The sequence below is a fragment of the Pieris brassicae genome, chromosome Z (genome assembly GCF_905147105.1).
Source record: "Pieris brassicae chromosome Z, ilPieBrab1.1, whole genome shotgun sequence".
Classification (NCBI taxonomy): domain Eukaryota; kingdom Metazoa; phylum Arthropoda; class Insecta; order Lepidoptera; family Pieridae; genus Pieris; species Pieris brassicae.
The window spans coordinates 9,820,111-9,835,968 of record NC_059680.1 but is presented as its reverse complement, the minus strand read 5'-3'; the positions used below and the strand labels follow the sequence as shown (position 1 = coordinate 9,835,968).

General features: G+C 33.0%; 1 protein-coding gene across 2 annotated transcripts in view; it reads left to right on the top strand.

Moving 5' to 3' along the window:
* LOC123718702 overlaps positions 1 to 15,858 on the top strand; it is a 57,677-nt gene continuing 41,819 nt past the window's right edge. For both annotated transcript variants that reach the window (XM_045675427.1, XM_045675425.1), the window contains exons 1-2: positions 1 to 234; positions 14,532 to 14,616. In XM_045675427.1, the coding sequence (XP_045531383.1) occupies positions 14,542 to 14,616 (75 nt within the window). In that variant the 5' untranslated portion in view covers positions 1 to 234; positions 14,532 to 14,541. The remainder of the gene's footprint in view (positions 235 to 14,531; positions 14,617 to 15,858) is intronic.

The following is a 15,858-nucleotide window of genomic DNA, read 5'->3' as shown; positions in this document are numbered from 1 at the left end:
TCTCTTTTGGCTCTCACAAAATCGAAACATTTTGCGCGAAAATAACAATCAAAATATAACGATATTATTATAGTTAAAGTATTAAATATTATAATATTGGAAATTTTAAATAAATTTAGTGTTTTTAAGTACATTTAAAGTTATTTGAAACTCAAAAAAATACAAAGGGGATGATCTTTGTAAGGTTTAAGCATAACAAAGGTCTTAAACATCGGCTTCACTGCGTGGTATAAGGTTAGTTGAACAATTAATTAATTAATCTATTAACTATATTTATTATTACATTTTTTTGTGTATTTGCAATGGCGAATAATTACACCCTCATATTGCGTGTTTATTTTCATGACATATATGTTACAAATATATTTATGAACCTATTTCATTACTTTTAAAGCATGCAGGTGTTTAGTGTGTCGCGGGGAATCGAATCTACCATCTATGACTGACCTTAGTTTTATATTGATGTAAAATAATGTTGATACTTCTGGGAGCTTCATCTCCAATTTTTGATAGATACTACCTTGGAGCATTAAAATATTCAACGTCTATATGGTTGGCGTAAAATAATTACAATAAAAAAATCATCAATGTGTATATCGTTTTCCGAGACGTATAAGACTTAATTCCCTATAATAATAAGAAAGCTGTGCATTTCTGAATAGTAGTAATTTTTAAAGTGGTATTTAAATTCATGAAAAGTTGAGAGGAAAATGTGAAAAGTTGTAATGAACTCCAAAAGAAAAATAGACCCTAAAATAATATTTTCATCTTAAACTTCGGCGAGCAATACACTTATAATATTAACTTTGAAATTACTGAAACAGCTGTATGAGGAATGCTTTCCTAGCTTGTCTTTAATTAAATCTACTATGTCCATTTTGCTTGCGTTATTTGATATATTATCTATTAGGTATATGTGCCTTAATTGTATTAAGGTTAATGTATTATATTTTATAGCATAGGACAAGTAGGTGATCTGCCTTAAGTGTTTGTTCTGTCATGCATGCCGTTTTTTTGCAATGTTTACCTTCACACGTATATATAATGAAAAATCGATTGGTGCCAGGTTACAGCCAGAATCTAAACAAAACGGTTATTCAAATAGTCAGATAGCCAAAAGCTTAACCCGTTTGGTCATCACTGGTCTCCAATATATGAAAATGCTGATGTTCAAGAAATTCTCAAATATTTCAACACACTAGTTTTTAGCTTTGAGCTGTGTTGGCCTAGTGGCTTCAGCGTACGACTCCCATCCCTGAGGTTGTAGGTTTGATCCCCGGCTGTACACCAATGGTCTTTCTTTGGACCCAAAAGACTCAAAAGTCAACAGTGTGCGTCAGGCACAGATATAGTTGACATACTTGATAGACATACTTGCCCATTCGATTAACAAATGATCATGAAAAAGCTACAGAAATCTTAGGCCCAGGCTTAAAAAGGTTGTAGCGCCATTGATATTTTTTTTACCTTAAGATTTTCGGGAGTGCTTTTAAAACATGTTGATCGGTGATAATAATAATATGGAGACGAAACAACCGTTTGTCTAATCTTGCCATCGGATTGTTTGTGTTTCTTTCCATTATTTTTCTATTACATGCAAGTACGACCTTCGTCAATTTACGGTCTAAAACATTACCCCATTTCCTCATGATGTTTTCCTTCACTGTTTGAGAAAGTGTTAAAGGCGCATATAGAACAATCCATCCGACAGTCGGAATTTGATCGTACGATGAGATTCCCAATATGTAATAAACCCAATAATCAACAGGACCTGTCAGATATTTAAATTAAAAATTATCAAAGAAATCGATCTAAGGCAACCCAATCATGTCTGAGTTTTCACTTAAATTAATTATGAGCCTCGTGGAAATAAAAACAAGGTCAAACAATACATTTTCAATTACCGTTAGCGGGTAATAAATTTAGTATGAGAATTGAAGGATTTCTTCATATACAATAAATATAGTTACCCAACACAAGGGGCTCCCTTGTGTGGGAGCGTTAGATCAATTTTGTCACAACCATATTTATTTTTTTATGACAGGAAGGAAATATTAAGTTTACAGGTTAGATGCTAATTTCGTTTACAATGTGATTAGTTATCACGATATATTATAAATTTATTATAATTTGTACCAATTTTCATTTCACTGGACTATGAATTTGAGATGTAACATACAGTGATCTTAAAAAAAAATAATGTTGTACGGTAAAGCTATTTCTTACTTAAATTTCCACGTCCAGTTAGTGAGTTGTAAACTAAACTCAAAATAATGGTTGATATACATAAGACGCTAGACGAAACGCAATTTCACGTGTCTATGCGTGTTGGACTAGTGTCGTCTTTTGTTCTACGTTCTCACCCCTCCCTCTTTCAATACAGCTGAACAGTCAAAAGATTTTATTGTTGAGTTTATATATTATATCTTGACCGGCTACAATAAAATACTTCGAACCCACCACTGTGTACTTATTTTTGCTTATGCGAATGTATTTAATTAATAAAAAATACTGCCCGGCGTTTAACAATTTAAAATATTTAATTTCATTAAAACGGCATGCATTTAATTTTCAAGGAGACAGGTTTGTTGCTTTCGGTAGCACAGAATACATTTGTAACAATGGACATTGAATCATTACCTACAATAAGTAGTTACAAAAGTATAAAAACTATATTGTAAAAGCAGCAACTAGCTTTGTTCTCACAAAGTTTTTGTAAAAGTATACTATAAGTATGATTTACTTTTTATATATTCTCAGTGCTCCGTTGTACTTTCTCTCTCGTTCAACGTTGAGGCCGTGACCTTTACCCCCTTTAAGAGTACTCCTAGCTACGTATTCATATTTAATCAGTACAAAGGCACTTGTGCGCAATTTGATCTTCGTGACTGTTGTATTTAAAATAATGATTTAAAATACTCTATAAGTCCACTTAGCCTTTTATGGCGTCGTGGCTTTTTTATATATATTTTATTGATCTTTTTTATTGACAGATAGGATTTTAGGCCCTTTTCGATTTGCGACGATGTCGGGGCGGTTTGGCTTTGAAGTGAAATGTAATTTTGAATATTGCATATAAAATTTCCAATAACTATCCTAAGTTTTAATCGCAATAATGTCGGTAAAATGTTTCCAATAAATAATTGCTCCACATATTAATCCACTATTAATCGCAATGTTATTAATGGAAATATATTAAATCCCGAATGACGTCCACAGGTCACGTTGGCAAGAATTTAATATACCAATAATCAAACAGTGTTCAAATAATAAGGTTGTATTCATTCTGAAGCCTTGAAATTATTGTGAAATATTCAGTCGCAATATTTTGCTCCTTTGCCCACTCGAGTTGAGATGAAGTATCTTTGAGGATTGTAGAAGGGCCTACATAATTCTAAGATGTTTTGTACATTCCTCCGAAATTGTGTAGATGGTATGCCTTGATGTTCCTTAGAGCTGAAGGTTTTAGAAACAACTAGGACCTTAAAGTATATAATTAAGGAGTTATACTATATACCGTTATTAATATACTATGGCTTTATTGATAGCACAGTGATTAATAATGTTCTAGTTTTTGGGAAACAAATTGTTTCTTTAATGATATGATATCAATGCTGCTGTTACCTTATAATAAACTATACATTAATCATAACATATAAATAGCTTGAATAAATATTTTATTTATTCAAAAACTTCTGGTTAATCTGGGTCATAGCTTCAAATACAACTTGAATTGCATAATACATCATTTTGAGCTTCTATTTTATAGATATTCAATATATCCCCATAACCAAACGAGCCATTAGAATTCTCTTGATACTTTAATATTTATGTATATGCCAGAAAGTTTTAATAACACATTGAAAAATCACAAAACAAAGTAGACAGATTCGTTTGTGTTAAAACTACAGAGGGAAACCGTTAATGGAACACGGTATAAGCTGCTTTTCATGCATATGTCTCATCTATACTTAGATATAAATTATAGATTGTGGAAATTCAGTTGACGTAAATAGGGCATTTAAGGCTAAAAAAAATGAATAAGAGAAATTTGTGGAGTAAACTATCTTGATAGTTGTGTACCTTTGTTTAATAAGCTTCACATTTTCTCCCTTCCCTTTATGTATATTTTAGAAATGTCCTTATTAGTTAACAAAAAAATAAATATTTTTAAGTCATCGAGAAGAGACATCTGTCGAAGTCGACATGGGGAGAAATTGGCCTTGTCAAAAATTTATCTGGAATTGCATAGGAAAAACACCTTTTGTATGTCAATCAAGATTTATAATAAAACCAAAAACATTAGACACTAGAGATTTGGAAAATCGACTTCATGTACTACTCTTGCAAAAAAAAAATGTATTCATGATTATTTTCGTTAAAAATTATAATTTATATTAATTTGATAACGAAATAATGTGATATTTAATCACTACAAATAATATAAAAATTGGCTATATGACTTATATATGTAAAATTCCTTCTATGACAACTTTGCAAGTCACGTTATTTTACTTTGGAATGTACCACCTTAACATTTTTGTACACAAGAATATATCTTGCACGAAACTATTATTATTATAAGTCCATGCATTGGCTATGGTCCTCCAGTTACACTGACCCATGCATAATTAGGTAACCTGGTTGCTTGATAATGCATGGTGGAGGTTTTTAGACGAAGGTAGGGTATGCTATCCATCCAATTCTGTGATTGGCCGAAAATGCGTAATCAACTAATCACGGCGCTGGTTGAAGTGAGTTCGTTAGTAGATTCAACCATTTACATTTACAGAATAATGCCTAGCTGGCTTAGATAATATTTAAAGCCTATTTGTACGCAACAATTGCTCTTCTACACGTTAATTGTAGGGTGTGTTGTGTGAGGAGTAATGGTTGTTTTAGCATTACACACAGTAAGTTGCTTACCAGGTTTACAAATAAGTTTGTAGAATTTAAATTGCGTATATGTCTCAATTAAACGCTTGAATATCGTATGTATTAGTAAAGAAATTAGAGTTGTCGTCCAGTGAACTGCGGAATGAAAACGTAACGCTCTGCGAATTTCAAGCGAAATTTTAAATTCTCCTATGAGCTCCTATCTTTATGTAAGATAAATTAAGAAAATGTCACCTGCTCTAAGTATCATGTGCCCTTACTTACTCAAAAGACCGGATTTGCACTCGCGAGCCCTCTAGTATTGAGATTGTCCATAGAGTCCTTGTTCTATAAAACTCAAAGTTAATTAAATACGTTTTTTAAAATCACTTTTTAATCACTATTTATTTAACTTCAGAAACGAAGTAGTATAAATTTTCTAAACATATATTTATTTATTAAAAGTATTTATATTTATTAAACCATTATGCGTTACATAAGATTAAAATTAAGTTACAAAACAAAACACCAATTTAAATTCGCGAGAAAATTAGAGTATGTAGTGTGTATGCGTGACTAAGAATTAGGTGATTCATAATTACACACCCACACATCATATCATATATGACTTAATCACCAGTGTGTATAGACCTACAGGTCTATATAAATTTTTAAAAAGAAATTTAAAAATAAAGTAATTTTTATATTCGCAATGCACCCAATAATAATAACTTGAATTTGAATTGAATTACATTAATTGACCATATTAACTGTGATTAAAAGTGTGACTTACAAGTTTACTTGATATTAAGTTGGTTTTTAATTTCACCTTTGATAAGTCAACTATTATTTAAGTAAAAATTCTATAACAATATTATTTCAAAAAGCTTAGAAAATGAAGGAATACATTGTAATCACATAAATTAAACCTGTTTGTTATTCATTCATTTGTAAAATTTATTTGTATTGTCCTGACATGAATTATATTATTTTTAGGGTTGTTGCAAATAAAAAATAGAATTTTTTCTTTCTCTATAGTAACTTTCAGTTGCGACAGCTATAACGATCCCGAAGCTTTTACCTCCAAGTGTGCTGTAGTTATATTATCAGTAGCGCTGATGTCGCAATTTAAGTATCGCGCAGAACAAATACTCTTTACAGATATATAGAAGTAAGTCGTCAATTCTAAGGCTCAATTATAGGCGTTAGAAACTTACTTCACATGTTATATATTCCCCAAGTACAGGCTCAGTTATGTACGCTTAAATATTAACTGAAACTATCCGGTTACCTCAGGACAGTTTTCCGCTTCCGTTTCCGGGGTACTAACGCTCTCAGGGATATGTCTATGTATGACTTTACATCACATACAAGGATCGCGGTGTTTAAAATAAGTACTTGTTTAATTAAATACGTTCATTGGAATTATACAGATATAAATGAATATCATATTTCAAGAAACGTTAAATAAGAAAACAAGCATGATTAATATATTCTAATGTAAGTGTTAAATTCAAAATGTATTTTTTGTCAAGTAGCAACCCTGAACACATGTGTATTTTTCGATTATATCCAACACTACGCACGTTTTGATCGTTAAATATTGCCATGAATGTTTATTTTACTTGGCGCCTGAGTATAACGTTATTTAACCAAACAGCATATATCTCTTGATGAAATATCGCAAAGTATGCTAAAAAGTCTTCATTAATTACGACATATTGTATATGACACGTCTATTCTATGAAAGAGTCACAAATGCCAACGTCACTATCTATGCGTTGGTCAAAGGCATACAGAAGTTATTTCAACTTTCATTTTCAGGCTAGTCTTTTCGACACAAAAAACTACGTCTAGGTAATTTCCTCAAAGAATCTCGTTGATTGCTAGAAAGTCTTTCAAAACTCAGTCCTAGGATTTTTGTGAGGTTATTTTCTCTGCTGAGTATAACACATTTTCCTTTCTTTCCTTAAGAGTTTCCATGAGTTTCATAGAAACTCACTGAACTGTCTCCGTACCAAACAGAGCTCGTATCGCAGTTTCAATTTGTAAAATCAAATTTTCGACTAATGCATAATTCTAAAAGGTTTTCAGATAAATCTAAATACCTCATTCATTAGAAAAAGTTCCTCGAATTTCGTCTCCGTCATGACCCAAACCTGACACTATAGAAATATTGGTGACAACTTGACAAGTGACTCGTTTTTGGACTTATCCAGCGATAAAGGAAAACTGTTTTATTTCCTTTCATCTTTTCCACCCACTGAATTTCTGATGTCAGTTGACTATTTGGAGTTTGATGAATATTGACGTTGTAATATTACACAATATTTCAGGTCAGACTTTAAAATATTTGCAAACAAAGTCTTTTTACAGTATACAAAATACAATTTAATTAATAAAGTAATTAAGGTATAAAATGTGTGAAAGATAACCCATAGAAAAGCTGAAAAAACAACCAATTAATCGGATGACTCGCCGTGATTTCATAATATAACAAATCAATCAAACAATCTTCTTCCAAAATTAAAGGTTGATCTCGGAAATAGAGCTAAGTCAACTGTCAAAAAGATTATCAAACATTAGTAAGTACAAAACCACGTATTGGAGCGAAATAACAGTGAAATAATTTGATATTTGTGGTAAAAACGAGAAGACGTTAATAAAATTGTTTGCAGAAGTGAAAAGCATACCAGTACTTTAAATTACGGAATACACAGCGCGGAATAATTGGCGACAACTTTACACGGAAGTACTGCACTTCAAACAGAAGTTATAAACTTCTGTTTTTCTCATTTTCCTCCCCGATTATAAGATTTAAATGAACGCATGCAAAGATCAAAGCTGTACGTTTTACTTTATAAATAGTTGTGTGTTCGCGTAATATTTCCTTGTAAGTTTTTTGGGCAAAGTTTAATTAATAGTACGCGGAATGTGTTTTTGCTCTATGAAAATACTTAGCTTAATAAACTTATATTCTTGATATTTTAAATACTTCAGCAGCGCTGTTGCAGCCTGATATCGTGTAAAATTTTAATTTGAATATTGTAATATTCTCATGTTCGCTTTGTAGCACTAATTAGCCCTTGTAAAGCATTTTTCAAAACTATATGAATACAGTTTTGTATCCATTTTAAAATTATTTCTTGCTGTTTTAATAAGTACCTATGGTATAAATTAATTTAACCCTGAAATATGCTTTCACAAATGGCCTTTTGTAGCGTAGTCAAGAAACTTTTCGGAAGCCCTTTAATCTGTTTGCATGAATACTTGGTTAAACGTAGGTGTGATAAACTGTTATTTAATTGTTTACAAAGGATTACTTAAAATGTATATTATATTTTGATACTTAAAATCTTACGCAGTAGGGGTTAAATTTTTGGAATAACTGTGGTTTTGAGAATAACTAGTAAAAGGAAGGTGGCTCAATGCGATTGAAATTTAGGAGAAAGAGAGGGCCAGTTACAGCCAGTTTTACCAATTCTTACAAATATTACAACAATATACATTTATAACAATTTTACATTGAATTTTCGAAACAAATAGGAAACTAAATTAAATTTAAAAAGTGTGGTCCCTGTGGCACTGAACCTTTATTGCTGGCAGAATTTCATTGCTGTTCGCGATACTTATTCGTTGAGCGAGGAAAGCACCAGCTATGAAGTCAGCAGTACCAACTTAACTTGATTTAAATTACCTTTTAAAGGAAATATAAGTGGGTAATAGAGAAGTAGAATATACTACGTCTGTAGACTTGTTTAACAGTTATGTCAGTTCTGCCACATTTTACCTTAATTCATATAATAAAGGTATGTACAGGATTTAATAGCTACCGCGTTCATATTGTGTACCCTATGATAGAAGTTAATAGATCTGATTAGTGTTTATGAATGTCTTAAATACTCTAGGTAAGTGAATAGACCAGACCACATCCGACTCACAGCTTTTCTATCAGAAGAAATTATTTTGCGTTCATCGTAAATTAGGAATATTTTTTTATATAGAACACCGAGCAAACGGGTTCGAGGCTCACCTCACTCACGATGTTTGTAATACCAACGCCAATGGACACTCTCAATGCCAGAGGGCTCGCGAGTGCGTTGCTGGCCTTTTAATATTGGGTACGCTCTTTCCACATACTCGTGGCGCGCGGCAAAAACTCGGCGTCGAGATGATTCTTGTGGAGTTACATATTCTGCCTAGACGTCTGATGATGAAACTCAGCAAGCATCAGAAGCATCCGCTGGCATCCGGACAACTCCTCTGAACACTCTGCATGGTAAATGCGGTAGGAGATTTAACCGCAAAACTGAACGTTGTTCGATATGTCAACGCCTAGTATTCCGATGCTGGCTGTAGCTTTATGGAGAGTGTCTTCGCAAAAGAGGAGTAGCGAGGAGTAGTGTATTTTTAGTGGAAAACGCGCAAACTTGTATCTTCTTGGGGTTAAATTGGACTAGATTTAGTCTACCCCAGTCCGAGACTCCACGTAAAAGAGTTTCGACTTCAGACACAAGTATGTTCCGGCGCTCATCGACAACAGCCCGAGAAATACTTGCCCGGCCCGTGTAAAAAGTATCCCCAGTGCTGTCGTCCGCATAGCAATGAATGTTGCTAAGTTGCAACATATAATTGATATGCAGAAGAAACAGTGCCGGGGATAGGCCACAGCCTTGTACTACCCCAGCGTTCACGGGTTTAAGGTCGGAATGCTCCGCAAAGACGACCTTGATTCTTCGATCGGTCACAAAGCTGGAGATCCAGTCGCATAATTTCTCGGGAAGTCCGTAGGCTTCGAGAGAAGCGCTTTATGCCACAGCCGATCGAAGGCTTTTGCTATATGGAAACTATCGACTAACTAACTAACGATCGAACACGAACAAATATAACCATAAGTATTTGCGTTAATAGGTATTTACCGTTGTAACTAGCTATTAGAGTGACCTATCTTGATAGACCCTAATAGATCGATTCCTACCTTTTTTAGTTCCTACCAATTGAGACAAGGTAGAATAATAATTTAAATAAAGTGCATATAATGGATCTATTATAAATTTAAAATCATTACACTAATTAAGTTTTCATTTCGTATTTTAATTTCAATTTATTAATTACAACACATTTGTGTTGTATTGTAAAATATTTATTTTATTCACCGTACTAAATAATAATATAAACCACCGTTCGTCAAGTGATAGATGAAAAGCTTTATTCAGAGATATTCAGCCAGCTTATATTGAAATAAAGTTGCATAATTACCCAGGTGTAATTAAAAGGAATGTCATACAAATATTCAATATCGTAGCAATTAGTTTTTGATTCCGGGACGTTGGTTGTTTCTAAATGTTTGTATTGTTAGCCTGAATATAATTACACTACAGTTTAATTTAGTATCCTCTTTAGATTCTGTAATAGTCTGTTTAGATTAGAGCTTAACCGTCGCACCTATCGTCTTTCATCATCCAAATTATATTGGTATGAAAACTTCAAAGTGGTATGAAGCAGACGGTAACTGTGGGTAAAGTTGGTGCTAAAAGTCCTCAATGGATAGCGGTACTAAGTCGTGTGAGGGAAACGCATCTGTGGGATCTTTTGAATAGTCGACCAGGTGTTTGCTTAGGTCTTTGACAAGCGTCTTTAAGCCCCAAGAGTATCCACAGTAAAAGGAATATTATTGTCGCAGCATAAGTTATAAATTGTTCTAAGGTTTTTTGTTGATTAAAACCAAAGCGTTTCTTAATATAGTAGATATATATATTATAACATTTCTTTATTTATTTATGTACACTACGTTACACTACAATATAAAAAAAATGAACATAATAAAATCAAAAGGAGGGTAACTGGCGGCCTTATCGCTTACGAGCGATCTCTTACAGTCAACCACTATGAGTAAAGAAAAAATAAAAATGTATTAAATTACATAAGATAGGCAAGTAGTGCAAAAATATATGTTATACACATTTATTAAGACAAAACTAAACAGGAACAAAACAAACCAAACTAAACTAAAAATACATACATTAAAAATAGAAAGTAAAAAGACACATAAATCACGATAATCGGAAACCGTTCGATAACATCACATATGTCTAGTTTCTTAGCAACGGAATGAATATTGAATTAATCGTGATGTTTACAAATCCAATTATCTTCCTCACTGTATAAAAATACTAATTGTATAAATGAATGATTTCCCGTTTATTTAATAATGTAAGCTATATGCTTCTGATAGTAGAGGATGAGGACTTGTGTTCAAATTATTTATGTACAATTGCTCAAGTTTGAGGGCCAAATCTATATTGATAAATCTATAACACAAAATAAATAAAACGAATAAATGTTTTATCTCTCAAAGATCATTTGTCTGCTCTACGCCACAATAATAAGTTGTTCTTTCTCGCTGCGCTCTTGACAGTAGTGGTTTAACATCATAGGGTGGTTTCTCTATAAAAGTAAAAACGTTGTAACGTTTAGAAAATTAGTTGTACAAAATATTGTTTGCTGTGTTAGATTTCTCTGTTCTCATGATCTTATATCTTATTTTTCCTTGTGAAGACTCTAATCTACATCCCTCCTACAGTGCTGTAAAATACACATACTTTAAGTAGTCTTAACAGGTTTACACTCACCATAACCAAAAGATGCCTTTCACGTGTTTCATTCTTTATTTTTTCGTCTACCGTATAATTAAGTAAGAGCTCTCAAATGCCTTTCACCTTTTCATGCACCACCAGTCGGTCTATAGATACCTTTTCACGTTGCTATACTGGGTGGGTAAGGTTAGAATTGGTTTTTGAACTTCGAAGACAGACGTTGTTTGTCAAGCGAAACTTACAGAAACGCCTCGGGTATATTTTTACTTTCCTACAATTTATAATGCAGTTTTAACACGTTCGTGTTCAATATTCACTTAAACATTCACCAAGATTAGATGGGATATCGCAGCACTACCGTCGAAAAATCAATATGAAATCTTATATTCCCTTAGCTTCGATCCCAAGATGGTCTTATTAAATATTTAAGTTATAAATACGATGGTATTAATTAACTATTGAGTAAAAACTTGAGAATAGTGAAATAATAACGTGTAAAAATATTAAGATACTTAATTAAAAAGGAAACCAAATGTCACGGTGATATGATAATATTAACTTAAAACTATTTTGTCTGATCCCCTGGCTGGAAAATAATTCATGTTAAACATAATTACCTATTCAATAATAACACAAAGTAATAGTTACGTAACATTTCAAAATTGTCCTTCAAGTTTTTAAAAGACTTCAAGAAACCCGAAAGTGTATGACGCGAACTTCTTTAGCAATTACAAAAGAAAATTTTAAAATTTCCACTGAGCTGACATTTAACACTGAGTATAATACTTAATTAAATGTACAAGGTTTCTATCATAACGGTCGTTGCTATTACAAAAACCTTTGTTAGAATTTGAATTTAATTTAATTGACAGGAATTCGTTGCTCGTTTTACAAAGCGATAAAAATTAAAATGTTTTTATAGTATAATAGCAAAGCAGCACCTCGGCTTAGTTTCAGTCCTGGGCTAGTTTTCGTGGAACTATTTACTATTACGGGTTATAAAGCTCAGAGGCCTGAATACTTGTATGTGGAGAAAACTGATGAATAACACACAGGCAGAAATATTGAATCCCCAATGTCTTCATGTCTTCTCAGCTTGGCATATTACAAACTTGAATCATAGCGCTAATTCTTGACTCGAAATCTGACTTATAAAGCGACGTTCTGTGTCAGGCGTAGGTGGTTGATCAAAATCATCCAAATAACAAAAATTGTGAATAAGGTTGTATCAGCACTGCATAGTTGTTATTACCTTAGATTGACGACAAGTAATTATTTCAATCAATAATAATCAATAAATCATTGGATCAATATTATCAACCATGTGATTTCCAATCCATTAAATCCCGATATGGGAGTGCGGAAAGGCTTATTTATCCCCATTATTTTTTAACATATATATGGGGAAAGAGTATAATGCGAAGAATCGTAGATGGAAGGCAGAGTTGGTTTAGTAAAAATCAGCAACCTTAGGTATACCGACGTCACCACTCTCATGGAATCAAATGAACATGACTTTGGCGAACTAATTCAAAGAGCGCATAGAAGTTTGTACTACACATAAATAGGTCCAAAACTTAAGTGATAATAAATAATCGATAAATCAGGAACCTCACACGCACTAAAAAATCTAGAAATAGTAAGCGAGTTTATATACCTTGGTTCTCTGAAGAAGGAAGCGAAATCGAAATCCGAAAAAGACCAAAGATTCAATGACAAAATTGTTGTGTTTATGAAAGGACCGGAACATTTCCTGAAAAACAAAGATGAGATTGGTTAAGACCCAGAGTCTTAACCGATCGATTTTCCATTACAGCGCTGAATCCTGGACAATACGGACATCTGAATTTAGACAAATAGATGCTCTGGAAATGTGGTGTTGAAGACCGATGCTAAGGATGCCCTGAAAAGCTAAGGAACAAACCGATACAGGTAAAAAATCGTTTTCAACACTTTGTTACCAACTCAACCTGAGGTTTTTTGGACGTGTAACACGCAGAGCCCTCCGCTCTGCACTAGACCTCAAGACCTACTCGCTGAACCGATTAAGTAAGGGCTTAAGATCCGTAGGAGTACGGATCTTACCATGCGCAGGTCATACCTAGGCGCAGAGCCTCACCGAAGACAGGGAGTGGAGGAAGTTGTGTGGCACCGCTAACACGACCTTCAGAATTCAACAGTGCGACTGAAAAAGACCGTAAACTTATAAAGAAAATAAGTGTTAGTACATCTGATTTGTAAATTTTATAGTATGAAATTAAAGTGGCTTTATTATAATCATATGATTCAAGTCATTTGACATTCCTTTAACAAAAACCATACTTTATTTGGCTATAATAATCGTGATCTTGTGTCAATGTGATATTTAAAAGAGAGCTTGTCGTCCAAACGAGGTCAATTATTGATTTCGTTCCTAATACACTTCTGATGATTTGGATATAAGCAGTCAATGTGGTCTTTGAAATAAAGGGTGACGTCCAAAACAATAACGAGGTCAATTATTGATTCCCGTCCTAAAATTGGACGTATTATTCATGAAATACTAACATTTTAGCACGTGGATCTATTGACTAAATACCTGGCACTTGTTAGTGTTGACGGCAATTTAGTTTTCTGCGTGAGGCGATCCGTGATAGCCGATTACAATCTTGAACTTAATCCTGATAAAGATTTATTTGTCGTCAGCATAGAAAGGAGGTGGTGAACTTTGGAGGCAAATTCCAAATCGGAGAAAACTCTGTGACATGACACTCGGTGTTGTAATGTTCAATGATTTAAAGCCGGACGGCCTAAGTACGATTTTTTAAATATGATTTAAACAAAACTTTATAAAAGAGGCTAATGTGACTGACACGGTCGCAAGTTTTTTACGTAATCGGAGTATATAGCGTCTAATGTTCGTTTGCTGTTCATATCTTTATTATAAAAACGCCAGTGTATTCAATTTTAACTTAAGTATTTTCGCGTTTTAAAAGGTCAACAAATGTATGTGCTTATGCTAGACGTGTCCGACGTATAAGTTACTAAAAATAATATGTAAATATTAATTTTTTGTTACAGGATCGTCGCTATGGCCATCATACAGTCGTGCTGCTGTTGGCGTAGCCTTCGTAGAGGCTGCTACGCCTCTGCGATATACACTTTGGTATGTAATCTAAGTATATTTTTACCTATATAAATCTTCTATGCGTGTGTTTGTAGTTAAACTCCTTCTAAACGGCTGCACCGATTTTAATATTTTTTTGTGTATGTTCAAATTCATTAGGTGATTTGAATTTACAATTAAATGTCTTTTTATTTTATTTTTATTGAATTGGTAAAAACATATTGAAACCAAATTATTTGACTTAAATTAGTGACACCCGGTATGTAGCTCTGAGCTCAGATTCAGAAAAATTTGAATGTACTTCTTTGACAAAGACTTGTACAGGACATCGTCTATCAAGTGTTTGGAGTTTCGGAAAAAAATGTGCTTATTATTATAGAGTAGAGTGTATTCTTAAATATGATCCTAAATTATATGTACAAAAAACCCAGGCAGTAGGCATTTGTCGTATTGAAGATAATATGCTATATGTTATTTATTTTTAAAAACCAGATGTAACCTCGAATGCATTTAAGAAATTTAATTCGCTTCTAATATTAGTAAGACCAAATCCATCCTTATAACTAGAATAAAAATAAAAATAAATTTAGTCATAGTTTAATAACTCTGTTAAGGGTATTAGAGACTTATAAAAACCTAATATTTTGAAACAAAGTTTGCACAACTTTGTAAACATTCGTATGACTTTTGGGTGCCATTCAAGTTTACAAATTGACATTGTTCTTTTAGCCCAAACATTTTGAAGAAGTTTACTTAGAATTATTATGTCTCCTCGTTTAACTCTGCCACCGGCCGAGCCTTTTGTACACTTAGCAATAGGAGTCGTCTAAAATTTGAAAAACTTGCTATTGTGTAACCGGTACATAAACAATCTGTCTTGTTTATTTACTAACTACCTCAGTAAGAACCGCACAAGCCGTACTTTAGGTGGACGGGGTAAGAATCTGGATAACATTATGCGGTGATACTAACAGTATTTAAGATAATTAGGGGAAACAAAAACAACTTCACATTATATAATGTAAATGACAATCCAGGAATAAAAGTAGCGACATATGTGGTCTATTACAAAAAGTCATAGTCAGCTGTCTCCCGATGTCGTCAAAGTACGTCTTCAAAATTCATATCGCAAATTGATTTCATTCCACTAGATGGATATCATGAGTTCGCGATATATTTGTTTCCTCTCAGTATCCAGATATTATCGTAAATTTTAAAGGCAAATGCAAGGAGATCGATTGAATATACAAGTGTATTTATATGTATACACTCAATGTATAC